The following is a 26,666-nucleotide window of genomic DNA, read 5'->3' on the forward strand; positions in this document are numbered from 1 at the left end:
GATCCTATGTATAAGCAACCCTATTAAAAAGATACATACATGCACATACAGAGGTGTGCCTATTTTTTAAGAATGGCATTATAGTTCATATACTGTTTTTTTTAAAGATTTATTTATTTTTGGAGAGAGGAGGAGGGAGGGAGAAAGAGAGGGAAACATCAATGTGTGGTTGCCTCTAGAGAGCCCCCTACTGGAGACCCAGCCCACAACCCAGGCATGTGCTCTGACTGGGAACGGAACTGGTGACCCTTTAGTGAGCCGCACCAGCTCGGGCCATGTACTTTTTTTTTTTAACTCATGATATACTTTACAGTTTGTTTCACATCAGCACATTAAGAGTCCCCAGATTCTTTTTTCACAGCTGTACAGTATTGTTTTGTGGTGGGATAATGTTTATTTAATCAGTCCCTTATCGATGATGGCATGGTGACATCTGAGTAAACAGGTAACTGGAAGGCATTCAGGAGTGGGTGAGTATCGAGGCAGAGGAGAGTGGACAAGATGTTTGCTTAGAATGGGACTTTTAATCGTTCCTACCTTAGTTTCCTCATCTGGGAAATGGGACTGATGATTATAACGGCGCCCACCTCATAGGGTTGGGCAGGTCAATAGGTTAGTTCATGCAAATTGCTTGGAACAGTACTTGACGCAGTGCTGGGAACATGTCAGCTATTAGTGTTTCCCAGTGTCCTCCTTTGCAAAGTTGGATGGTGGAAGAGGAAGAAAACTGAGTTGGAAGCGTTTAGAAAATACCTTTTTAAGAGCAAGGGGAGAGGGAAGCAACAGCAGCAACTAAGTAAATACCGGCCGTACTGTGTTCTTGGTAGGACTGGTCCATCCAATGCTTGCAGGCAGGTGTTCTGATGGCTCCCATTGTACAGATGAGAACATCGAGGCACAGAGAGAATTGGGAACCTCAAGCAAGACTGCCCAGCTGGCAAGTGGGGCGGCTGGATTCACACCCGGGCAGTCTGATGCCAGCAGCCGCACGCCCAACCGCTGCACCGTTCTGCTGCTTGATGTGGGGAAGGAAGGAAAAAGGTTCAAGGTGCTGTGCCAGGGCACAGGCAGAAAGGCATCTGCTAGGGGGAGCAGGGGAGGAGATGGCGCGTGGGGCTGGGGAATCCTCTCAGAAGCAGGTGAGAAGGCAGGAAGGAAGGAACAGACATGTGAGGCTGGAGGAGGGAAATGGCTTACTGTTAGGTGGTTTGGGGAAGTGGGGAGACGGGCTGGGAGGAGGGGCAGAGGCAAGATCAAGTGCCAAGGCCTAGGGGAAGGAGGGAACGGAGCTGAGGCGGTGGAAAGAGCAGATGGATGATCGGAGTGGCTGCAGGGGAGTGAGTCCCAGGAGCACTTAGGCTTTTAGTCTGAGTGGGGTGGGAGCTACTGATGGACTTTGTGCGGGGGGAGGAGGTCTGACTTGCTACAAAAGGACTGCGGGCTGCCTCTGTGCGAGCAGCTGTGGCGTGCCCGCGCACAGGCATTTACAAGGGCAGAGGCAGGAGGCCACCCGGGTGGGGGACGAGATTTTACTGAGCTCGGACACATACCCAGCACAACGTTAGATGCTGAGAGCACAGCGGTGCAGAATTCAGACAAGTTCGTTGCCTTGGGGAAGCTCTCCCTCCAGTTCAGGGTTGTCCCAAGCGTGGCATTCCCGAGTTTGAGAGCTGACTAGTTCTCTGGCGTGGGTGGTGCTGGGCCACACCCTTTGCATCTTGGGCTGTTTAGCAGCATCCCTGGCCTCTGCCCTCTGGACGCCAGTAGCACAGCCTTCCTCCAGATGTCACAACTAGAAACGTCCCCAGGCCTTGCCACTGGTCAAGCGGGAGAGAGAAACAAATAGAGTGAACACCTGTTTGCTCTTCTTTCTATAGTAACTGCTTGGGAATAAGAGAGTGGGGAAGTGGAGGTCTGCGGCATCTTTCTTTGGATTTTCAGTTGGGTTCTGCATCCCTCACAGCTCCCCCCACCCACACTGTGGCCATCTGCCTGACGGTCCTGTACCATCCCCCCCTGCCCTTCCCGTCTCCCTCCATTTGCCTAATCCTGCCAGTCCCTCCTAGAAAGAAGTTAAAAAAAAAAACCCCAAAACCCAAAACAAAACCCTTCCTGGGGACACCTCTTCTTCAAGGTAGGGAGCCCTAATTGCCTCTTTGCGGCTGTAACATGACTCCGTGTTCCGAAGGGGAGCCCTCCGGTCACCGCGCCTGCCGCAGGCCTCCGTTCCGATTGGCCAGAAAGGAACAAAACAAAACAAGATATTTAAAACACCTCCCTGCCTCAATCCTGTCGTTTTGCATAACGGACCGCGAGGCCTGCTGCTAGCATGTGGCCAGATAACTCAGAGTGTGCTTATTTTCACAGGCAGCCCAACGGGCTATCTCGGGATGCAGCTTGCTGAGGCCGCTTCTCCTGCTGCTCGCCTGGCGGCGGGCCAGCGGCAGCGGAGAGCCATTTCGGGGAGGCTAGGCCTCTGCTAGCTGGGGTGCCTGGGGAAGGGAGCTGGGGCCAGCCCTTCCTCTCCTTAGAGACCAGCTTTATCACGGAGACTCTCTGCCTGCCTTCCTTCTGCCTGATTCTGTCCCCCGATTCTCTCTGTCCCCTGGGAATATTAAGAAAGACAGGCTTAATCTATTTTTATTAGCTCATTGCTTATTAATAACACCATGGAACCTGCTTGTTTGGGCCTGTGCTGGCTTTTCTATCCAGACGTATAATGAATGGTTGGATACTTTTTTTTTCTTTTCATGTAAGCCAAGGATTCCCTACCTGGGCATCATAGGACGGTTGGATCACATAATTCCTTGTCGTGGGGACTGTCCCGAGCACTAAGGGGTGTTTAGCAGCGTCCCTGGTCTCCACCCACTAGATAGATGCCTGTGGCACATTTCCTCCGAACTGTGCCAACCCTAGACCTACAGATGTTACCCTCATATTCCCCGGGGGGGATGGGGGCAAAGGCACCCCTGCTGGAGAAACACTGACTTGAAGGAATACACAAGCCTGGTTTTAGAAATGGCAAAGTGACCCCCTTGGACGTCTTGCTGAGGGTGGGAGAGGAGACTGCCCAGGGCCTTTGCTGAGTCTGATCTGAGGTTCTTGCAGCGCCATCACTCAGGACTTACAACTCGTCGTCAGAGGAGTCGACCTCCTGAAGAAAACCCGGCTCAGGCTCCTCTTTTGTTTCTTCCTTTGGAAGCGAGGGAAGATGCAGGGCTTAGCGGATGTGGAGTCATAACTGGGTCGGTAGTCTGATCCCTAGCCCTTGCCAGCTATGTGACCTTGGGCGGCTCACTTCACCTCGTTGGGCTCGGTTCCATGCCTGTAACAATGCTTCCTATCTGCTGAAGTCAGGGAGTGAAAGGCCGGCCAGTGCCCGGCCCGCTGTGAGCGCTCGGCAGCGGCCGGGACCCCTCCGTGCAGGGAGGGTTTGAGAAGGGCCGCCGAGTGATCTCTACGTGCAGACCAGCAACATCGGGCTGGCCTCTTATCAGCCACATTCCATCAAGCCCAGGGGTGGCCCTTAGTGGGCCTGCCCTGGCCTTCCTTTTCCATCCATCACTGTCCCAGGATTCCATACGCCACCATACCTCTGTCTCTGTCCCCAGCCCGAATGCACTTTTCCAGATAACCTCAAACCTGCCCGAATGCCGACAGCATTCCTCAAACGGAGCTGGGCTGCCAGAATGAGCCTGCAGCTTCCTGCTCTTTGCCCCAGAAAACATTTCAAGTGATCAAGTGATCAGAGAGCGGAGGGGAGGGAGGGGGAGGGTGCTGCAGCTGCTTATGCAACAAGCTCTCATCCCGGGTTAAAATCCACCCTGCGGCGCCAGGGGCACATTTCCTCATTGGGTCACGAAGTTAGCGAAGTTAGCCCCACGCAAAATCTGCCGCAGACTCACAGTCACATTTGTTTGCCCGTCCCCCCCGTCCTCCCCAAAGGCAGCACCCGCAGAAACAAACGGTATTCCCATGGGATGGCGGTGGAGGAAGCACAGTTTCATTAGCTCTGGCCTTCGACTCTTGTCCCCCATTTGGTCTCCCCGTACCGGCTTCCATGCCCAGGAAGAGGAGGCCTCTCCCTTCGGGTGTGGCCCAGGCCCACTGTCCCAAGTGCTGGCCTTGTGGAGGTGGAGGCCTCCCTCCCTGCATCCTGGCCTCTTTAGCCTAAAATACAACAACGACAGCAGCAGCAGCAGCAACAAAATCCCCTCCCTGGTCAGAAAGCCTGGGGCCTGCCCCTGCAGTGTACTGTGTGTCCATTCCTGGCTTGCTCCTGTTCGATCGGTTTCCCGGCAGGAAGAATTTATGTACACACGGTGGGCATCTGTTGTCCAAGGGGGGGGCATGGGGGCAGGGAGGGCTGGCCAGCAGCTCTGTTTTCTTTGTGGGAACCAGCGGGCGTGGGGCAAGAAAGCCCACGAGTCCTAATTTTAGGAGGAGACTCGGGGCACTGTTGGGCTACAATTTTACCTCCTGGCCTATGGCTGCCTCCCCTCTGGAAGCTTTCTCCAGCCTCTAAACACTGGTGTTTATTTAGTTTCTGTTGTTCCGACTTGCTGTGTGTGTGTGTGTGTGTGTGTGTGTGTGTTTTAAAGTCTTGTTAATTAAGCACCTTGTCTTAAAAAAAAAAGAAGAAAAAGAAAGCAAGCGTGGATATTTTGGGATCCTTTTGATTTGTCTTTTTCTTCTTAGGGTACAGACCAACTACAAAGGCAGCTTTCCGGAGCAAGCAGGCAAAGACCACCTAATACTATTGAAATGGGTGGGATTATAAGCAGCTCTGAAAAACTAGTTAATATTTTACTGGGCAGCAGTGCCAGAGATTGGGGGGGGGGGCGCTCCCAAGCTCTGGGCTGCGTGTGAAAAGCTGTTCCATCTGCCTTAGGGGGCGAAAAGAAGCCGTTCTCTGTGGAAATAAATTTAAGCAAGAACCCTTAATAAAGCTTGTGGGATTCATCTGCCCACCAAGGGCCCAGCTCCCTAAGCACACACATACAGGGGAGATTGTGACAGCAAGGGCTGAGCAGTGGGTGTAGGCCTGACTAATAATGGGGGTTCTTGTTCCCTCCCCGAGTTGACATCTTGCTTTCTCCCTCTGGATTTAAATGGCTTCTCAGACCGGGAGGCACTGCCTGTGCCCTGGATTCAGAAGGTACACGCCTCCTTGGGAAGCAAAGGCGAGAGACAGCGGCTCTCTCTCTCCCTCCCTCCCTCCCTCCCTCCCTGCATCTGCCAGGGGAAGCTGCAGCTGGTATTTTTCCATAGGCCTTTTCTGCGATCCCAGGGCCTAGTCTTTCCCAGCCAGGCCCCGAGTCTGAGAGAGGGTTAATAGGCAGGAAGCTGAAGGCATCGCAGGCTCAGACGGAAGTCAGATTTTTGTTTAACTGACAGGTTTAGCAGGCCTCGGCCGCGGGGGAGGGGACCGGGAGGGGAAGGGAAGTCCGTAGGTCTAGGCATGTGGCCTGCTAGGAGCGCAGTTGGCTTTTCTTAGGGTAAGGCCGGCGAAGGGGGGCTGCCTCTTGGCATCCTGGCAGGGAGGCAGGAACCCGCTTTGGTTTTTCCTTGGGAGTGCCGGCTGAGGGGGACTAGAGAGAGCATGGAGTCTGTGCCAAGGGGAAAATGGCTCTCCGGCCTGCTTTTTTCCAGGAGGCGTTCTGACAATGACTATGCAAACTTGACCACTCTGTTCCCCTCCTCCCCTCAGCAGCCTCGACCCTCCTTCCGAGGCCGAGAAGCCACTGCTGCTCTGTAGCTATTTTTGGGGGGTTAGCCTGTCCTGTCTGTCTGCCCCCAGCTTCCACAGAGGCCTGCCTTCAGCCCCTTTCTCCTGCTTAGGTCATTTCCTGGGGCTCCTCACTCCTCGGCTTCACTTGCCCCTCACCCCCCTTGCTGGATTCTGCTAGATTGTGCTAGGAAAGAGCCAGACTTCCCCCTAGCAGGGAGCCGCTCCTGTGGGGGGCAGGTGAGGGTGAGCCCTTTCAGCTCACCCCAAAAACTCTCTTCCCAGGGCCCCCCCAGGCCTCAGGCTTAGCTGGAGCAGGTCAGGCTGGCTGCACCGGTTTGCCCGTGCCGAGAAATCGAGCCAGGGTGCGGGACAAGTGCGTCTGGGGGCCCCTTTCCCAAGTTTTTCTTGCTGCAAAAGGCCTAGCTTAGCCTGTCTCTTTCTATGCACAGGATGGCTCTTGCTCACCAGAGCCTCACAAAGATAATCGCTCAGGAAGTGTTTCAGCCAATCCCGGGCCGCCTTACACTCCGCTCTGCCGGGCCAGCCAATCGGGGATGAGCTCTTATTAGGCGGCCAGATCATCAAGCCGAAGTGCCAAACCCTTTTTCTGTGAGAACTAGGAGCCTGTCCTCCATGTTTTATAAGTATTGACATTACACAGTGTTAACAATGCATCCACAGAGGTAAGCTCGACTTTTTAACCATCTTTTCTCCCCCTCCCTCTGAGACATCCGAATTGTGGGCGAGCAGTGTGATTTCTCTGTGGCTGGCCGTGCCACACTCACCCCCACAGCACTTAGGTTAACTTGGAACTGTTTAGAGAGAATTTTTAGCTAGCTTTCTTGGGTCACATGGCTAAGGAGCCATGAGCCACAGCTTGATTTTGCAAAACTGGCAAGGGCCTGGCACACCTTTGCTTCCACCAGGACATGGTGTTTCTGGAATAGTTTGAAGCTAGATCCTGGTATGCCAAAAAAGAAGCCTCTTTTTTTTTCCCTCCCTTTCCTCTCTCTTTCTCTGTCTCTCTCTCTCTGAGCAGTTCCCCCCCCTCCCCTGCACTATTGTCTTCTCTTGTGTCACATGCCTGCTGGGGGAAGAAAATGGAAGGTGAGCAGGCAGGCTCCTCTGTAAGCAGAGCTCATGGCAGACAGCGAAGCAGGCAAGTTTTCCTCTCCAGAGAGGTTCTGGGAAGGCTGGACGAAGTTTTGACCAGAGAGGACGCGTGTTTCTAAACAGAACCAAGCCCTTCAGCAGAGCAGGGCTAAGGAGAGCGAGCGCCTGGCTCCTGGGGCCTAGGTGGGTGGTGGTGTCTACATGGTCTTTTCTTTCCCTACAGGGTTTCTGCACTTGAGACTACATTGTTCAGCCTTTTTTCCTGACTTCTGTTGATACAGAGTGTTCTTCTGCAAGCCAGCCTACAGCCAGCAAATGTTGCTGAAAGTGTTTTCTAGGCTTTGGAGGAAGTTTTTTGGAGCAGGGATGGGGGGTGGGGGTGGGGGTGGGGGGGGAGGTTGGACAACATCCTGCAATAAATCTGGGAGGACTCTTTTTGGATCCCTTAGCTCTCTCTCTCTTCTTGCATGATTTTCAATGAACTAATGTAATTGTTTCATCCTTGGTTTCTTTTTCCTTTCCCCTTTTATTATTATTATTATTTTTTTACATTGTATCACCCTCTGCCCTTCTGTGTGATAGTGCAGAGGAAATAAAATCATGTCTGTGGCTCATGACAGCATTCCCTATTCAGTTGTTGGGTTGTGTTGTTGTTTTGTGTGTGCTTTTAATGATCCCATGTAACTGTTTAAAAAAAAATTTCCTTTTTGATCAAGTCCCAAATCTGCCAGCCTGTTCTCTCTTCTTAACTGGGGAAAAATGAGACGGTTGCTTGAACATGTTGGGTAAGTAAAGCTCTCCATTTCCTCTGTGACCATATGTACAAAGAGTTTGGCAAACATTTGGGGTCTGTTTGTGGCAGGGGGTCTTGGCTATAGCAGTGGAGGGCTTTTCATGAGCAGGAACCAAATGAGGGCTTTTTAATAGTGTCTTGATTTTTAGGTGACTTTGAATCCACTGTTTTTCCTGAGAACCTGCAGCTAGGATCGAAGATTACACTTCCTGTTAACCCTCAGACAGGGGAGACATGTGCAGTTCATTGTGACTTACCTGGAGACCTTTCATTGGGTTTGTTTGGATATTAGCTAGAACTCTGGGTAGGTGATCTGGTTGTGAAATATAAGAAAGTGCTTGTTCTGAGAGTCCCAGAGCCTTAAGCAAGTGGCGGGGCAGGAGCTGCTGGTGGAGGGGGTGGGGGTGTGTATGTGGGGGTGGGGTGGGGGCGTGTGTGTGGGGTGGTGGTGTGTGTGGGGACGGTGGTGGCAGGAATCAGGTTTTAAGATACTGACAGTGAGTGCAGAAACCCAACCCCCAGCAAACTTGGTTCAGCACTCACTGCACAACAGATTCGGCCTTTTTCCAAGTCTGACCCACACACATCTGTATGCACGCTTGCCTTTAACTTATGATTTATTTCTCGCTTCTTACACTTCCCCGAATCTCTTAATGTTGCAGTTAGAACTTCAGAGTGGGGGGGGGGGGAGTGGACTCTTGTTGAGTGTTAGCTTCAGAATTTCCCTAGAAGTTCACTGCATCAGTTCCCAGCCTGGAGACCAATCCAGCGTGACTGTCCATGCTGGAACTCCATTTGATTGCTGTGTTATGCCAACCTGATGGAGTCAGTAATTAATCCCTTTTTTTTTCCCTTTTAAATTACTGTCCAGCTTTTAGCACCTTAATAATAAGAAATGTACCAATTCTAAGTTAAGAAAAGTCTGTGTAAGGCCAGCTTCTTAGAGGAAAAGTGCAGGGAGTTAATGATGTTTTCTGTACCTAAAACAGGAACAGTGCTCCTGCCCCCCACAAGTAAGTTCAGACACTTAGCTATTCTCTTTGTTCTTATCTCCTGGCTGTAAATGGTAATGACATACCGAGGTTCTGGTGGCCTCCCTGGAAGCAGAATCTAATCACAAGACCCCTGGTTTGGTACCTCCAACGTTTGCATAATGACGTGTTTGTTGGGCTGGAAGGAAACCTAAGGGCAAGGCATTTGTTCTCTAAAAGCTCATATTAAAATGGCTCCCACAGGTTTGCAAAGCCAAGATCTGTTTTCAAATGTGCAGCCCCAGCAAATTCCCAGCCCTGGACCAAGCGAGCCCCTTGCCCTGGGTCCCGTGGCCACCACCAAGCATGAGTCTGTAAAAGTCAATTGCTTTCAAAGTAGCCCGATTTTCCAGTTCCACTTGGGGGGGAAAAAGAAATGTCTGCAATGCAGCAGGACTAGGTAGGCACAGCAGTGCTGGCTCCCAGAGCAGCCCAATGGGCCTCCTCTCTGCAGCTTCTGAACCAATAGACTGGGAGGAAAGGTTACAGATTGACTATTGCAGTGGCCAAATTGAGACTGGGCCTTCTGGAAATTTCCACCATCTTTGTTCCTTTTAGGAAAAGCAGATGCACCAAGCTGAAGAGGCTCCTGCAGTCCATTCTTAGGGCATCTCCCCCTGCCCCCCTTCTTTTTTATATCAAGGTAGAATGTTCTCTCTGCCACGTTGGCAAATTGCAGAGGGAGGGACAGAACACTGGGCTGTTTTCCCTTTCCCTTCTGCCTCCTCAGTCCCCAAAGAGGGTGCACAGCTGCAAGGAACAAACACAGACACATTGGAGCTTTTGATTCCTCTCTCCCCCTCCCTTTTTTTTTTTTTTTTCCTTCTTCTTCCTTCAAGACCCTCCAGGATGGATTCACTTTCTGCTTTGGGAAATTAAGTGGCATTCATGTGGGGGAGGGGGAAGTCACTGCTTTTATTAGCTCCAGAAAATGGTCAGTGTTCCATCTGTAACTAGGAATTAATTATATATAATCACCCACTAAACTTTCTACAGAGTTTTTCTAATTGCTGTGTACGACCATGGTTAGCTTGTTGGAGCCCTGTCCAGTTACGTTTACAATTATCAGCTCAAAGATTTGAGTCAGAAACAGTGGGGCATCTTAGATTATAAATTAGGGATGAAAACAATAGCCCCCCCCTTCCTTCCTTCCTTCCTTCCTTCCTTCCTTCCTTCCTTCCTTCCTTCCTTCCTTCCTTCCTTCCCTCTCCCCCTCCCTCCCCCCTCCCTCCCCCCCTCCCTTCCCCCCTTTTCTTTCCCTAGGTAGCAGGGGGGAAATGGCTTCAGGTCTTAAACAGGAGAAGGGGAAAGTGAGTCAATCTTTAATAAAAAGCCAGGATGGTAACCCAGAAAACCCTGAAGGCGGAGGTAGGTTTCTTGAGTCCAACCACTTCAAATGTGTGCTCTTTTTGTTTCTTTTGCCTTCTTTTCCCTTGTCTCTCCTGTGGCAGAGGCAACAAACATTTGTCAGCCGGGAAGCCCTAGATCTGGCTTTGCCTCTGGTTGACCCTGAACAGAAAGACACACGCAGAAGTGCCTTTGCCATCTCACAGCGGAGGGTTTTCGGAAGGGAATGTGTTTAGAAGCCCTTGGGTTGCTCTTAAATGCAAAAGCCAGGATTCACCCTTGGCTTCAGGTTGCCTAGGCTATGGCCGCCCTTCCCCCTCCCCAGTCTCCTTCCAGATAAACAAGCAGGCGGGAGCCATTTCAGCCCTGTAGCTAGCTAGCTGTGCTGCGAGGCTGTCCGTCCTCATCAAGATTACCCACCTACCGGCCGGCAAGGAGCCAGCTGCCCGTCCTCGCCCTGGCACAGCCTTGGGCACCATGCCCTCCCGTCTCCCCTGGAGCTAAAAAGCAGTCACCTTGAAACTCCCCACTCACAGCACTGCAGTTCTGAGGCCCATGCTCAGACCTGTAACCGTAAATTACATTATCCACTATGAGGCTATCCGTTTGGCCTTTGAAAGCGGGTTTTGCAAAACCCGTTGTTAATTTTCAGGGCTCTGTTGGGGGTGGACAAAAATCTAATTTGTGAGTATCCCGTGCATTGGCTGGGCGAATGTTTTATTGTTGTGTCTCTGCAGACTCCGATTGTCTTTCCTTGATGCTGAGTTAGGACTGGCTGGGTATTCGGTGGCCGTTTTCAGGCGTGCACACCGCCTTTTGGCTTTGCCTTGGCCTCAGAGCCGGGTGCAGCCCTCGGGCTCGGCTTTTCGGACGCTGTTGTCCTGGAAGCACGTTCATGTTATCTAGCTCCTTTCTGCTGTGGATGCAGAGCTGGTTTGTAAAATACCAAGAAGGGGAAGTGGGCTTCCTTCCCCTGCGCTGCCTGCCCCCTTTTCATATTCTTGGGTTTTGCGCAGACACCTGTCTCCCTGCAGTTTATGCCACAGGGCTGCCTGTTTCCTAACCTTCACCCACCTAATTCGAGGGCCAGGGGGGCCTCCTCTCAGAGCCTCATGGTAGAAGGCTCAGGATGTGGGAGAGGGAAGGCTTTTCCTTAGGAACCTGTGACTTCACAAACTCCCCCTGTCATTGCAGGGTTTTTTTTTTTTTTTTTTTTCCCCTAAGCTTCTAAACGTTGGGTTGCTGCTGGTGTCCTCTGGTTGAGCTTTTCCTGGTTCTGATATTTAGGAAGGTGGCTTTGAAACTAGCAGGGCTGCTTAAACAAGAGCTACAGCTATTGAACAAACTGCTACCATTTTAGCTTCAATACAGGAATGAGGCAGTGTTGCCAGACGCCATTTTAAGAATCCTGCATAAATAGCTTAGCTCCCGATGACGGCCTGTTTTAGGTGAGTGCTTATATAAAGCTGCTCTGCTAACCATTCCCTTCCCTCCCTCAATTAAAAAAAAAGAGAGAAAGAAAACAAATGAATTGCAGATTGAGGGAAGCATGGTTTTATAAAAATTTTGATGTTGACTATTTTGTGAGCTAGAAGAGGAAGGTGTTGTATCTTGGGGATTAACTATTTTCTTGCAGCCTGGACCAGTTTGGTATTTTGAATGAGAGTAAAAAGCTGGAGGAAAAAGTCCTTTGGAATGATGCATGCTTCTTGAATTGCTGTGCATTGATCCTCAGCTGTAGGACCAGAGTCTCGTGCATGCTGGTTGTGTATTCCAGATGGGTTTAGATATTCTTGGTTAAAAGGCAAATAGTAGGGGCACTTGGGGAAAGGAAAGATGTGGGCATTGTGTATCCAGGCATTTTTATATAAAAACTAGATTTTTTTTCCTTTCTCTCTTTCTCTCTCTCTCTCTCTCTTTTGGGAGTGTTGAGGGGATGGGGTTCCTAGGTATTACGGACCAGCCTTCAGTCCTCAGAATTAATAATCAGAAGGCTTAAAGCATCCTGGAGGTTCAGCAGTTCATCTGCAACTTTTAATTGCTCTTTTTCAGTGCATGCAGGTTAAGAAGGAAGCTTTGGTTTTCCTGCTCAGGCACTGGGGGAGAAATGTATTCTTTCTGGGACGGGATGGCATGGTGTTTGTTGTATTTGCAGGTGCTGTTATTTCTTTAATTGTCTGAAATGTGTCAGTTTGTGAAATCCAGAGGCAAGTGACCTAGGGTAACTGTGAGTGCCAGAAGGGGTGGTGGTGGTGGTGGTAACATAATATATACAACTAGTTGATGGTGAATTTTCCTGTTGGGGTGAGGGACTGTTGTTTGCTTTTCAGCCTTTCTTGGTGTGGGCCCCAGTCTCCTCTGCAGACCTTAACAAGGGAAAAAAAAAAAGTAATGTCAGTTTGTAACAAGGGCTTGTTGTTCCATTGTGTTTGATTGAAATAGTCCCGGGTTGCTGGCAGGGAACAGATAGGGAAGGAAAGATGCTGTATATTTCCTAAGACTTGAATGTGTTAATGACAAGAGTTCAAAGTCTTCTCTCCAGATGCAGCCGCCTTTTCAACAGTGACTGTTATTTGACTTTTTTTTTCCCCCCGAATGACTGAACAGTTCTTAACCTAAATTGATCAGGATCTGTGGGGCACGCAGACAGGTACAACACATCTCTTCTTACCACCACTTTTGATGTAATATTCATAGTTTTTTCTTTAATAAACATCCTAGTACTTAACACTAAACCAAACACACACACACACACACACACACACACACAACAAAACCACCTGAGTTCAGTGGTGTAGGAAAAAGGAAGTCCCTTTAGATGTGGCTATTCAAAAATGACTGATTTTGCATTCTGGTCTTTGCTTTTTGTAAATGAATTTTTTTCCCTTTTACTGCACAGACTCTGCAATTTCCTTTAGTCACATGCAGTGTATTTTGTGTGTGTGTGCATGTGTGCGTGTGTGTGCAGACACGGGTTCTCTTTGAAAGGATGGCTTGCTGGTCTGTGAAAAAGATGGCTTTCTGAAATTGTACTTGAAATCCTTGGTGAAAGCTGGTGGTGCTATTGCTAAAGTTAGGTGATTATGGTGCCCACCCCGTAATACTTGGAAAGATAAAAACAGCTTAACTTTTACCCCCTTCTTGTCTGCTCCAGAATTGATTATCTTCAACTCAGCAGCAAATAGCACCCCCCCCCCCATCACTAGTTTGCATTTTCTTAGCCTCTCAGCAGCATCTCCGCCTGAAGTGTTCAGCTCCTGTGGGCTGTTCCCAGCCAAATCATTGTCTTGAATGCAGCCCTGCTCCACGACCACGGTACCTTGGACTGTTTTCCTCCCTGCAGAAATCCTTCAAGTGGGTCTTGGGAGTTCTGTTAGGCATTCATGGTTTCTTTCCCTACTGGGCATTTTGGTGAGATCCCAGATTAGCATTTTTTCTCTCCATCACTCCAAAGGTGAGATCGGTTTCAAAAGTTGAGGATTTCACACACTTCATGCTAGAGAGGGAAACAATTCTGGCTGGCAGAAAGGTTGGGGTGGTTATTTGTTCTTTTGAAGTGGACCATCTACCCACCTCTGTGGGCTGCATGGGGTTTTCTGTTAAAGTTGATTTCCAGTCGGTCCAAGCAGGAAATGGTCGCCAGAAGCCCTACGGACAGCCTTTGGGGGGGTGTGTGTGTGTGTCTGGGTTGAGAACGGATGCCTCTGAAAGTGGAGTGAGTTACTAGTGCCCGGATCGCCTTCCTCCCCCCACACCGCCGTAGTTGTGCGTGTTAGCGGTGTGCTTCAGTGTAAAAGGCTGCTTTCTTCTGATGCAAACCATTTGTGACAACACGTCAGTTACTTCTTTGGAGATTTGTGTCACAGCCTGTCTCTACAGATGCGGTGCAAATGAAATTGTTAACGGGTCCGGTATCAGAGAGCTCAAGGTGTTAATGTTCTGATTTAAAAGCAAACTAGCTTGCTTCTGGCTGCTGGGACTAGTTAACTTCGAGGCCTCCGAGTTCTTATAATTTAATTCTGAGCTGTCCTCTCTTCCTTTCTATCTAGTTCCCATTCTGAACCCTTTTCCCCCCAACAAACATGGAACTCTCCCCTAAACACACCTCCACGTGGCCAGGCCTTTTGGGACTCATCTTCTGTCCCAGACAATCCCAGACCACGGAATACGGAAGGGACATTCTAGGCCTTGCTCTCCTACCCAGCCTCCCTCCTGTCCTGGCTTTGAGGCTTCCAGATGGAAAGTACCAGCCGCAGCAATTGGGGGTGCACCCGTATCTCGTTGAACCACAGTCGCAGGGAATTGCATTAGAGTAACTGTTGCGATTTTTATCACTTCACTGTCAGCCCGAACATTGGGCAAGTTCAGCACCTCACGTTCTGCACCTATTGAGGCAGCACTTGACTGGCTTGGCTTAGGGCGGTGGGGGTGTGGGGGTGTGGGGGTGGGGTGGTGAAGCTATGGAGTGGCCTGTGCTCTCTGTCTCTACCAGGAGGAGTTCCAGAAGAGAAAAGAAGCTTTCTGGCGGACCTTCCCCGCCAAGGGGCCCGCTTTTTTGCTTCTCTCCCCAACCCCCAACTCTCAGCCTCTCTTTCAAGTAATCCCTTCCTCATTCCACCTTTGTGGTGGGGGATAATTAGTCACAGCTCAAAAGAGTGCCGAATGCTCTCTCTGAGCCACGCCTGCCTGCTACCCAGAGGAAACCTCCATGGGGTAGGGGTGTGTGGACCCCAGTCCTCATTCCTGGGATCAGTGCTGGGGGGGTTGAGTGTTTGGAGACCGGGCCTTTTAGCCTGGGCAGATTTTTCCACATTGTAATTCTGTGCATCTTTTCATGCTCCTGCCTCGTCAGGAAATTGTAAGATTTGGCAGGGAGGTCTGAGAAATGCTTTTTTGCCTTACAGAATTCAGACCTCAGAATGCCGGATACTCCGAACCTCCTACCTGAACCCTGGGTTAGAATGGGAAACGTGTTTACTCAAGGCTGGGTGGGGCAGATTGTAATTGTGTGTCTAAAAAAAAAAAAGAAAAGGCTTTTTTGCACCCCCCAAGAGCATGACAAGTGGGATAGTAATTTGACTTAAAAAAAGAACAACTTAGGGTTTTAAAAATACTCCTTTAGGAGGCTTAACACTTTGTTTGCAATCAAGTGTGGATTCCCCCCCCCCCTCCGCCCCGCCCCGCCCCCATCCCTACATAAGGATGGGGGATTCTGTTCAAGTTGGATTTGTCCTTAGGACTTCTATAGACACCCCCATGACACCCCCATGGGGTAAGTTCTCCGTCTGCCTAAACCTGAACATCATTTGCTCTGTTTCAGCTTGGCTGAAGAGGAAATAAAAACAGAACAGGAGGTGGTAGAGGGCATGGATATCTCTACTCGCTCCAAAGGTGAGTCAAAGTCTTGTCTATTACCTATTCCAGAGCAGAGGAGGAAATTGGAATTTCTCTCTCTTATTGTAGTGCAGCAGAGTGTGTCTCCGTGAGCCGAGCTTGCGACACTCGTCTGATTCTGAGATGCGGGACCTTAGGAGGATGATGCGGCACCTGATTTATGGCGAAATCGCTCTTTGCTTTCCTTTCCCTTGCGTGCCTGTGCACGTAGGCCGACCTGCCGGGGACTGTTCGTGACGGCACGTTTTATGTCTTGACTGAGGGTGACGGGCTGTCTCTCTGCAGAGTGACTTTCAGGAATCGGAATTTAAATAAAGGGCGCTCTGGAAGGCACCCATCTCGAGCGGCTGCTCCGGCTGGGAATTGAAGAGCAGGCCTGTCTGGACTCACAGGAGTAGAGGGGAATGTGGGACTGCCGGAATGCTGGGGCCAGTAGTTGCACTTGGGACAAAGTTTAGCAAATTCGACCGAACACCGTTGATATTGGCTAAGACAGAAACCCGTATCAGACCCCTCCGACTTCTCGTTGGAGGGTTGGCACTTCGAGTTTGGCCTGTGGGCGATATTACGGGAAGCGGTTGCTCACGTTTGCCTCCAAGGGTGCTTGTGAAAATGAGGTCCTCGGGTGCTTTTCACGTCTTCGGTGGATGAAAATGCTCATCTCTAAACTTCGTGGTTGCAGCACGGCGCTGCAATGCCTGGGCAAGGCGCTGAGGGCCTGCCTGAGGGTGGGGGGGATGGCGCGAAGGGCTGGGGAGAGGGTTGGGACGGAGTCTGCCGGAGAGCCCCCCATCTGGTGGAGAGGAGAGTGGCACAGAAAGTGGCTGGCGCGAGGCATCGGACACCACAGAGCTTTTTGGAGATTTGCACAAGCTTGGCATTTGGGGCAAAGATGGGGGTCAGGTAGTCATGACTGCAACCTGGGAAGGGGGGGTGGACCCGACAGATGAGGAGTTGGCATGGTCCAGAGAGGGGGCCGGAGACCCCTCAGGTGGGAGGAGCCAGGCTGCCTGTGTGGGTGGTCTGTGCCTGGGGGGCGGGGGAAGGGAGAGGTTGGGAGGGTGGGCCCAGTTAGTGGGCCTGTCATTCTTCATCACAGCCCCCATCCAGCCAATGGGGGGCGGTGGGGGGGGGCATGAGCGGGGGAGTCGTGAGCAAGGAAAGAACCTTCCTGAAGAAATATGTTGCGACAGCTGAAGGGAGTGTGGCCCAGCCCCTTCTTGTGGTCAGAATGTCAAGGGAGAAGCCAGAGGTGGGACGCTGGGAGATGGGGGTCTGTTGCTGTTCAGGCTCCCGCGGGGCTTGGGCACCTTGTGTCTCTGTGCCTCCGGTTTCTTCTGTGAAACTGGGTGTCAGGTTAGGTTCTGAAATTGCCTCCCACCTTGGGCCTCTGCTGGAGAAAACCTCCTCACAGTGCTTAGGAAGGCTGTGCTGGACCAGGAGCTTTCTCTTGCTGGGTTCCTCCCGACCCCTTGTGAGGGAGGTGTTGTTCCCATTTTGCGGATGAGGAGACTGAGGCTCCAAATGGTAATGTCTCACGGGTAGTGAGTGGCAGAACCGAGCCTCTGCCCCCAAGGAGGAGGAGGTGCTTTCTTCCTGGAGCCTCGCTATGGAGACTTCTCCAAGAGGGTCAAAGCCAGGGATTGTCACTGGGGCGGGAGGCCTGCTCTGGTCAGGGCAACCCCTGCCCCCCATGTGCAGAGACCTGTCTTCTCTTCTCTCATCTCCCTGCATACTGCTCACCAGGTGGCATCTCCCTGTGACTGTGCTCCCTGAAAGCGACCACTCTGGGGTGACCCTGGTCCCTCTTTCTTATCTACCCCACTGCAGTCCTCCACCTAGAGCAGCCTGGGCGGTCCAGAAAGCTTAGATCACACCTGTCCCCTTTTACTAACTTCTTCCCCTGACCTCCAGGGATGCCCTGAGGCTTAGGTCTGAGGTCATCATGCCTTATCTACCTGGGCCAACCTGTTCACCCTGGGACGTTCTGTGTAGCTCCTGCTCTCTCTTCCCCTGACTCCACCTGAGCCACCTGGCCTCTTTCCCCCGTGTTCCTTCCGTGGGGCCGCGTACGTCCTGTGCCCTTTGCTGGGAACGTGGTGTCCCGCTGCCTACTTCTTGTCTCTCAGATTCACCTCCGACATCAGCCATCTCCATCAACTGATGGAGTTGACCGTGATCACCTGGCTCCGGTGGCATTGGTCAGTTTTCTCCCTCCCGTGTTGGACTCTTTAGAAGGAAGTCACAAGGCCCAGCTCAGGTGCAGTGGGGAGTCATATTCCTACCCTTTAAGGCCAGAATATCTACGTAAATTATTTGGAGAGGCCTTCAGTGGCCACTCAGTGCAAACAAAGGAGCCGTTCTGTCGTTTTTCTGTTACTTTTCATAATAAGCTTCTAATTTTAGGTTTGCAGATAAGCCGTGAAGATATTGCAGAGTCTCCCCGTATCACATTCCTGCACACACGCACACAGAGTTTTCCTCCTATCACAGACATCGGACGTTAGGATGGTTTACTTGTCATAATCAACGAGTTGATGTGACTGTGTTGTTACTAACCGAAGTCCCTGCTTTGTTCAGATTTCCTTAGCTTTCCCACCAAGGCCCCTTTTCTGTTCCACGATTCTGCCCACGACACCTCAGCGTATTAGTTATCGCGTCTCCTCTGTCTCTTCTCGGCTCCGGCAGTTTCACAGGTTTTTGTTTTCCATGACCTTGATTGTCTTGAGGAGTATCGTCAGGTATTTTGTAGGGTGTCACCTGGGATTTCTCTGCTATTTTTCTTGTGATTGAACTGAGGTAGACAGCAGGTGGGGGCGGTGATTAGGTTTGGGGAGCCAGTGCCCTTGCATCACATTACATCCGGGGCACGTAGTGTCAACTGATGGAGTTGACCGTGATCACCTGGCTCCGGTGGCATTGGTCAGTTTTCTCCCTCCCGTGTTGGACTCTTTAGAAGGGAGTCACAAGGCCCAGCTCAGGTGCAGTGGGGACTCATATTCCTACCCTTTAAGGCCAGGATATCTACGTAAATTATTTGGAATTCTTCTCTATGGGAGATTTGTCCCTTCCCCACGTTTATTTATTAAGTCATATATTTATATCATCACAGACTCTTGTTTTCTACTTGGGTTATATTTATTTACTTTTTTGCAAGAATTATTCTAGCTTGGCCCATTGGAAACATTTCAGTATCCTTTGGCTGGAGGTTGGCGGATTGATTGATTGGTTGGTTGGTTGAACACTTCCTCCCTCTATGCCTTGACAAGGGGCTCTAGGCTCACTCATCTTGTATAATTTTTCTGTCACCGCGCTGGCGTTAGTCGTTTCCCCAGGGGTCCTGCGTTCCTTTATCAGAGAAGAGCATTAGCAGCCAGGATCTGGGCACCCAGCGTGCTCATCGCCGCCGAGGCGTGGGGCGCCACTTTAGGTCCTCTCAGCAGACAGAGCAAGGGAACGCCCCACCCACTAACCCACCTGTGCGCACGAGTCTGTAGATATTTCTGTCTCTATCTCACATTCAGCGAGCTTATACCCTTGTCTCCAGTTCTGCTCCTTCTCCCTTTCCTTATCTGTAACCTCCCACCATCCGCCGCGTTTACTATTTCCTGGTACCTTTTAAGTCTAAGGTGTACAGCTTGATGAACTTCTGACGCAGGTACACTAATGGGACCATGACCCAAAAAAGATAATCAAACGTTTACGGTGTCCTGCAAGGTTGCTCAAAATTACTCCCGATTTTCTTCCTATTTTTCGTCCATGACCTTGGAGTTCTCATTTATTTGTTTGTTGATGGTCTTTGTGAGGATGTAGCCTCCTTTTCTCCCCTGGGTCCTTGACCCTCTTCTTCAGTGCCCCCCTTCCATGCGAGATACAGTCTGGCAGGAAAGTTTAGAAAACCTTGGCTTTTAGTGCCAGACTTCTGGGGTTCACATTCTGGCTCGTGCCCTGCCTCACTGGGTTATTGCTTGTGACTCAGTTTCCCCTCATACACGGGGATGGCGGATGAAGATAGAGGGTTCTGGTGAAGATGCAATTTGCTCACATGGACAGCGTGCCCAGAGCGGTGCCTGGGATGTGGTGGGCGCTCCGAAATGTCAGCCACGGTGAGAGCCGGCTCGAAGTGGGGCGAGCTTGTGTTGGTAAGCCCGTCACCCGGAGGTCCTACTTACCACGTTCTACTACTGGCCCCACTTACACCTCTAGGAAGAGGGTGTGGAGGGAGGTGCGGAAGCTGTGCCCCGGTGATGGAGGACTGTGTGGGGCTGCCTGGCAGGCAGGCTGCAACGGGAGCCCCGGAACCGGCGTCGGGTCCCGTTGGACTCTCAGACATTTGAAGGAAGCTGGGCTGCAGCTGTTTGGGCTGAGTTTTTCCCAGGCCTCTGCAGCCCTCGTCCTGGTGGGGAGTCTGTGAGCAGGGGAAGGGGTCACCGGGTGTCAAGGGAGACCTTTTTCTCTCTCTCAGGGGCATGGCTTTGTGCAGAACTGAGCCCCGTCATCCAGGGCCGCCTCTGTGCCCGGGGAACCTTTCTCATGGGGCCCCGAGGGTCAGGCAAGGACACCGCCAACACAAAGGGCTGGCGTTTTGGGACCGGCTCGCCGGGGTGCTGAGCGCTGAAGTCATCATGGTGGACGTGAGGTTTGCAAAGGCTGATGGGGTGAAGCCTTATCTCTCTTTCAGTCCTAATTATCTCAAAATCTGAGGTGTGGTGACGTGGGCTCGGTGAATGCATACTTAATCCTCCAGCTGTTTTGTCTTGCGGTTTGGGAGATTCCTGGCTTTCAGTCCCTACGTGACACCATCCCCGCCACCGACCCTGCTGGGGTTCTGTGGTGGCCAGCCCTGGAAGCCGGCTGCTGAGGAGCCGAAGAGGAAGGCCGTCGGCCTGCCTGAGGGGTCGGTGGGAACGCAGGAGGTCCGGGGCTGCCCTGGGGGTGGGTGGGTGGGGGAGCTGTGTGCGGCCTCCTCAGGAGCCACAGGGCAAAGTCCCCAGGGAGCGTCTCAGCCAGGGTCCCGTGTGTCTGCCCTTTGTCCAGGGCAGGGCTGGGATCCGGACACCGAGACCCATCAGCACTGCCGCACCGGGGGAAGAGACAATTCCTTAAAAGAAGATGGAGCTTCCCCGACTGCTGTGACTCAGGGGGTTGGGCATTGTCCCTAGAAGTGAAAGGTCACGGGTTTGACCTGGTCGGGGCACATGCCTGGGTGTGTAGGGTTTGGTCCCCGGTGGGGGAACGCAGGAGATGCAACTAACTGATCGATGTTTCTCTCTCCTGTCTCTCTTTCTCCTCTCCTCGCCCTTTTCTCCTTTCTCCAAAAATAAATAAATAAACCCTTTAAAAAAAAAGATGAGACGACTCCTTAGGCATCTTGGGAAACTGGCAACATTTTCCCCGTCTTATAGGTAGAGAACAGGCTGCGAACTCGGCTACATTTGGGAAAGTTAGCAGTGCTGTCAGAAACTGGCTCTGCATTCTGAAATCCTGTCGCCGCACCGGTCTGTCTGACCTTCCAGGTTCTCCGACTGAATTTCAGTCGGTGCACCCCCCCCCCCCCCCCGACACACGCTCCCTGACCAGCTGAGTGATTTCCGAGCCGGTGGTTGTCGCTGCACCAGCCTTGGCTGGCATTTACCGGAGCACTTTCGTCCTCGGGAGACCACGCTTCTGAGCTTGCCCGATGTCGGGTTGACATTTGTATGCGAGGGTGATGACCTGCGGAAGGATGCTCGGGCACACGACGGAAGTACTGTCTGGGTGTCCGCCGTGTGTGCCCAGCTAATGTCCTCTGAGTGCTTGCTCGGGGGCAGGTAGGATAGGCACATCACTTCCTTTGGTGCTCCCAGTAATGCGATGATGTAGGTGCGGTTTTAGTCCCATTTTACAGTTACGGACACTGAGGCTTGGGCTCATGAGGTGGCAAAGTGGGGAACTGGGGTCGGGTTTTATCTTCAAATTTAAACCTTCGTCTGTCCTTGGTTCTGAGCTCTGTCCCAGGGGTTCCGCGTCGGTGGGTGTCTGCAGGGGCAGCAGGCAGACCTGCGAAGGTAGCTGGCCTCGAGGGTTTCTGGGGCCTTGAGAGTGACCAGCAGGCATATGGCTCACCCGGTGTTAACCGGATTCTTTGCCCCGAATGTGGTCCGTGCAGCCCGTTTTCTGAAAGACCGTGTACGAACCCAGCAAAACACATCTCCAGGTCGGAAGGGGCTGAGGGCTGCTGTCAGTTTGCATTCTCTGCACGAGACAAGTCTCAGCGCAGTTTACTGCAGATTTCTGGCCACCCTCGCACGAGTCCGGACAAGCCCCTCGCCGGCCCAGGGACTTGAAGTCTGAACCACGACGGCCCCCGAGAGTTCATGCCACCGTACAAAAACTTCCCTGTTGGGGCTGCTCGTGTTTGGACGCTGCCCTGTGTGTGCATTTTGCCGTGATGATTGCGGGGTGCGGGTGCTAGGCTGCCAAAACCGAAACCGTTTTAAAAAATGTCTGTGTAATGTCACCCGCACAAGGGGAACGCGCCACTTGGAAACCGTGCCCAGATGCAGCGGAAGCCCGAGATATTAAAATTGCGAACAGTATCATTCTTGCTGAGATTTGCCTGGGTATGGATATGTTTTCTGAGACAGGATGCTGGAGAATATGCAATTATAGCAATTTGCTAACCAGCCCCAGACCTTAATTAGTCCAGGAGCCTCGTTCTCACTGTTGTATGTAAATTAAGACTGTTTCACAAAGGGATTGTTTATGAGGATGGAGATGAGCTAGAGACCTTCTGTCATTTTTTTTTTCTCCAAGGAAACTCTTTAAGAAAAAGTAACTGTAAACACTCCTAAATCACAGTGAGATGAAGAAGTGCTGAGGATTTTTCTTTCAAAAGAAAAAAAAAAAAAAGAGCATCAGTATTTTTAACCCTATTTTGGCTCGCCTGCATCTCCTGCAGCCCAAGAAGTGCCATCCGTGTGCTGTGCAGTGGAAAGAATTTGTTTGCGAGTCAGATAACTACCAGATTGTTCCTCTCCCAACAAGGTCTGAGATGCCCAGAACTCGGAAGATGGCGGGTAACGGCTTTCCAAGTCTCTACCTTCTCTTGGCCGGCATAGCATCCCGTGAGCATCTGTTCTCGGAGTCCTGGCGGCACCGCCTGTGCCGCGTAGCTCTGCGGGTTCACTTGTGCGTGAGCCCCACGCTTGCCCCCCTTCTGAAGCCTGCCCCACGTTAGATGATTTAGGTGACGACGTGCCTCCTGGGCCAGGACCCTGGGATCGAAGCGGGCTGTTTCCGACCTTCGTTTACAAAGACGGGGCTGCTGCCTTTTCCTCTTCCAGAGAGATGCCTGTGGCATGCACGGTCTGCATTGGAGGCCTTTTCAGAGATCCTGGCACTTTGCTTTTTTGGCAGAGAGGGGCAGCAGGGGGCTGAGTTTCAGACACTGGGTACCTCCTTTTGCTCCAGTGAAGGTGGATCCTTGACTGTGGACTCTCAAGGGGACCCCGTGTGGAAAGGCTGCTGCTCCCAGAGGGGGGACGAGGCAGGGAGTGGGGGGGTGGTGTCACAGCGCCTTCCCGGTGCTTCCCCCAGGCCACCCCACCCTCCCCTTCCCCACCCTGTCTTCCCTCCGCCTGCCCCAGCTTTCCTGGGAACCTAGAGATCCGTTATTTCACAGACTTTCTTTTTAGGCTTCACTGAGATGTAATTTACATGCTATACAATTCTCCATTAAAAAATATACACTTGAGTGGTTTTTAGTGTTCACAGAGTTGTACCACCGTCGTGACACTCAATGTTAGGACGTTTTTACCATCCCAGTAAGGAATCCCATGGGCGTTCGCTGTCCTGGCCCCCTCTCCCCAGCCCCTGACAACCACTGACCTATTTTCCGTCTCTGTGGATGGGCTTATTTTGGACAGTTCATGTAAGTGGGGTATACCCTACATGTGTCTGACTCTTTTCACTCAGAATAATGTTTTCAGGGCTCATCTGCATTACGGCACATCTGAGTACCCCCTCCCTTCTTACGGCTGCATCGTGCTCTGGTGCGGGTATACCACGTTTTGTGTGTCCACCCGTCTGTGGATGGACAGTTGAGTTGCTTCCACTTTTTGGCTGTTACGACTTCTGCTGATGCGAACATTTGTGCATGCGTTTTTGTGTGGATGTATGTTTTCATTATTGGGGTGTAGACATAGGAGTGGAATCGTGGGGGTCGTTGGTTCAACTCTGCTTAACCTCTTGAGGGATGTGGCCTTATTTGTATTCACTCTTTGAGGTGATTTGATTAATGACATGGTATAGGTTTTAAATGTACAGTTCTTTGTTATGTCATCTGGATATTCCATTTGTGTGGCCCCCACCTGGAGTCAAAAACGCCCAGTCCTTTGAACCCGCTCAAGTCTCCCCAACATTTATTCTCACGACCCTGTGTCTTTCCGCTGGACCGCTCTCCTGTTTCCAGCCTCTAAAGCCGGACTTTTCAGAAGTGTGTGGACTCGATTCCTGGCCTCCTCCCCTCTCGCTTTGCCCCACCAGTTGCGCAGTGGCTTCTACCCAGTCCCTCCCTCTGTACTGACAGTGCCCGCTGGGCTTCCCGCAGGCTCCACGCTGCTTTCTCGGGACAGGTGTTCAGCACCCGTCCCCCTTGACCTAAGGGAGTGTTGGACATCGCTGATCATTCTTCTCCTGGAACCATCGCCTCCTCTGGCTTTGTTGCCACCGTGGTCCTGGCTTTCCGAGTGTTTCTCCAGCACCTTCTCTTCTCTGCATCCTTTCAGTGTCGGTGCTGCCGAGCGCTTGGCCTGGCCTCATCCCCCCCTCCACCTCCGGCGTGTTTATTCCCTGGGGGATCTCGCCCACATCCGTGGCTTTGTGATGACTCACACGTTTTTGATTTCCAGTTTAGGTTCTTGCTAAGTCATGGCGCAGAGGGCCCGCTGCTCACCTGCCCTCTCTCTTTACTCACGGGTGTCTCAGACTCAACATGGCTGCTACCAACTTCACATCTCAGCCTTACCCCCGTGTCCCCCCGCCAACACCCGCTCCTCCTGCACCATGAATAAATCCCCCAGCACTCTGCCAGTGGGCAGGGTCTGGGGATGTGCGACTTATCCTCCATTCTTCTCTCCTTTTGCCATTTTGTGTCACTGACTTAGAATTTATGTCTTTTTTTTTTTTAAAGATTTTATTTGTTTATTTTTAGAGGGGAAGGGAGGGAGATAGAGAGAGAGAGAAACATCAATGTGCGGTTGCTGGGGGTTATGGCCTGCAACCCAGGCATGTACCCTGGCTGGGAATCGACCCTGGGACACTTTGGTTCCCAGTCCGCGCTCAATCCACTAAGCTACGCCAGCCAGGGGTGGAATTTATGTCTTGAAGGCCACTCTTATTCCCATCCTCCCCATCGAGCCTCGGGGGTCTTTTAGCTGGTCTCACCACCTCTGTCTGTCCGCTGCTCCCAGTCTTTCTGAGAGAGAGGTCATCTCCTCTGGCTCTTCCCTCTTATTCCAAACTGTTAAGTGCTTTTTTCCTTGGCTGTAGGATGAAGATCAAAATCCTAAAATCCTCATTTGCGGGTCGTTGCCCACCTTCCCAGCTCCCTCCCCTCCTGTCCCTCTTTTCTCTCTGCTCAGGCCCCCGGATCTTCCCGGTCTTCGGAAGAGCCATCTCTGACGGTCAGGCCCTGGCTTGGGCCTGGAAGATCCTCTTCTCTCTCTTCTTTGAACCTCCCGCCCCTGTAGATTCTAAGGCTCCAAATGAGGGTGGGTCCTGCCTTTTGTCTTAACTCATCTTATCTTTTTTTACCCTGTGCCCACGGTGCTACCGCTATGCCTGGTCGGGCGGGGGTGCAGTGCATACTTATGTTGAATGCAGGAGTGAAGGACTTGACTTTGTGTCTCCGAGAGATGGAACTTCTTTCCCGGAGAGGGAAGTAAAAGCGTTTCTGCTACAGAGGACGGCTTTGTTTGCAGCATAGTCTGTGCCTGGAAATAATTACCGAAGCTCAAACGTTCGTTCTCTTGGAAACGATCGGTGGCCTGTCTGTCGTTTTCCCCAGGGATGTGGTACTCTTTGAAATGGCCCCCTTCCCTCTGACTTCTTTCCTTCCCAAGGTATTAATACCACGTCTAGTAGTGGCCCTGGGAACCTGCCACCCTCCCTCATGGCTGTGTATAGGTCCTGTGGCGGGCCAGGGTCCCCCTGCTCCTCGCCCAGTCACACCTGTGCAGGGCCAGGCTGCTCTCCCTGAGGATGGCCTTTCCTTCACCTTCTCTGCATCCTTGGGGACCCAGGCCCCCTGGTCCTGAGCCTTCATTTACATCTCCTGCTGTGGAGTGCTTTAGTTTCCAAAGTCAAAATCACCCTGGAAAGTCCCTGTGAAAGTACACTAATCAGCTCTCATCAGACAATGTTACCGCATACTAAAGGTTTGCGCATTGCCAGGCTAGGCTAAAGGAGGAATCAAGGGCAAGTCCATATGCATGTTGCTAGGCATCAAATCATTATGCCCTTGAGGCATCTCGGATGGGCGGAGGTTTCTACAGTGGCCCTTGCCAGGCTCGCTCCAGTGTGGTAAGTATGGAGCTTCCACACCTACACAGTCCAATCAGGCAGCCAGTAGCTGAATGGGACAGTTTACATTTACATTAATTAAAACAAAAGATTCTTCCCTGGGTCTCACTAGCCACGTTTCAGGTGCCCGAGAGCCACATGTAGCTAGAGGCTGCAGCGTGAGGCAGCACAGATGGAGAACACAGCGTTATTGTGTACGGAAAGCTCTCGTACTTGAATACATTAATGGACTTGTTGTGAGTGCCGTGCTGGGTGCTGTAGGTGAAAAGAGACTTAGCCGGGGACTGGCACAGCCTAGAACATGCTCTGTAAGTGATTGCACTGGGGTCTGAGTTTTGTTTGATCCTCCTGGGGCTGCTCTTGTTTTGAAAAGCTCTGCAAAGAGAGAACGTGGTTATTTTCTTGTCTTCCCAAGCGGGCATTTCTTTCTTTCTTTTCTTTAAAGGTTTTTATTTATTTATTTTTAGAGAGAGGGGAAGGGAGGGAGAAAAAGAGGGAGAGAAACATCAACATGTGGTTGCCTCTTTGTGTGCCCCCTACTGGAGACCTGGCCCACAACCCGGGCATGTGCCCTGACTGGGAGTCGAACCTGCAGCCCTTAGCAGGCTGGCATCCAATCCACTGAGCCACACCAGCCAGGGCCCAAGTTGCCATTTCTTACTGAGGCCTCACCAGACTGCCTTTCCATCAGGCC

General features: G+C 51.6%; 1 protein-coding gene and 1 long non-coding RNA gene across 14 annotated transcripts in view; one reads left to right on the forward strand and one right to left on the reverse strand.

Moving 5' to 3' along the window:
• Positions 1-210: 210 nt before the first annotated feature.
• LOC123815148 lies at positions 211-3,690 on the reverse strand. 2 transcript variants are annotated; one of them, XR_006785026.1, is made up of 3 exons: positions 3,129-3,690; positions 1,551-1,817; positions 211-1,012 (listed from the first exon to the last, which is right to left on the reverse strand). It is a non-coding gene; the product is annotated as an uncharacterized LOC123815148 (long non-coding RNA). The 2 variants fall into 2 exon arrangements; XR_006785025.1 differs by having other exon boundaries at positions 211-1,015.
• Positions 3,691-5,434: 1,744 nt separating this feature from the next.
• Positions 5,435-26,666, forward strand: part of ZMYND8 (zinc finger MYND-type containing 8) — a 114,989-nt gene continuing 93,757 nt past the window's right edge. For 5 of the 12 annotated variants that reach the window (XM_045832830.1, XM_045832826.1, XM_045832836.1 and 2 more), the window contains exons 1-3: positions 5,435-5,498; positions 6,181-6,414; positions 15,336-15,406. Coding sequence is in view for 11 of the 12 variants with exons in the window: in XM_045832826.1 (XP_045688782.1) it covers positions 6,401-6,414; positions 15,336-15,406 (85 nt within the window). In the remaining variant the exon portion in view is untranslated. Of the gene's footprint in view, positions 5,499-6,180; positions 6,415-6,642; positions 6,696-6,866; positions 7,028-7,260; positions 7,630-11,309; positions 11,464-15,335; positions 15,407-26,666 lie in introns of those variants that run through there. The other 7 variants (XM_045832824.1, XM_045832835.1, XM_045832833.1 and 4 more) reach the window with 4 other exon arrangements.

The sequence above is a fragment of the Phyllostomus hastatus genome, unplaced genomic scaffold (genome assembly GCF_019186645.2).
Source record: "Phyllostomus hastatus isolate PE091 unplaced genomic scaffold, TTU_PhHast_1.1 phas_contig_17, whole genome shotgun sequence".
NCBI classification, from domain to species: Eukaryota; Metazoa; Chordata; class Mammalia; order Chiroptera; family Phyllostomidae; genus Phyllostomus; species Phyllostomus hastatus.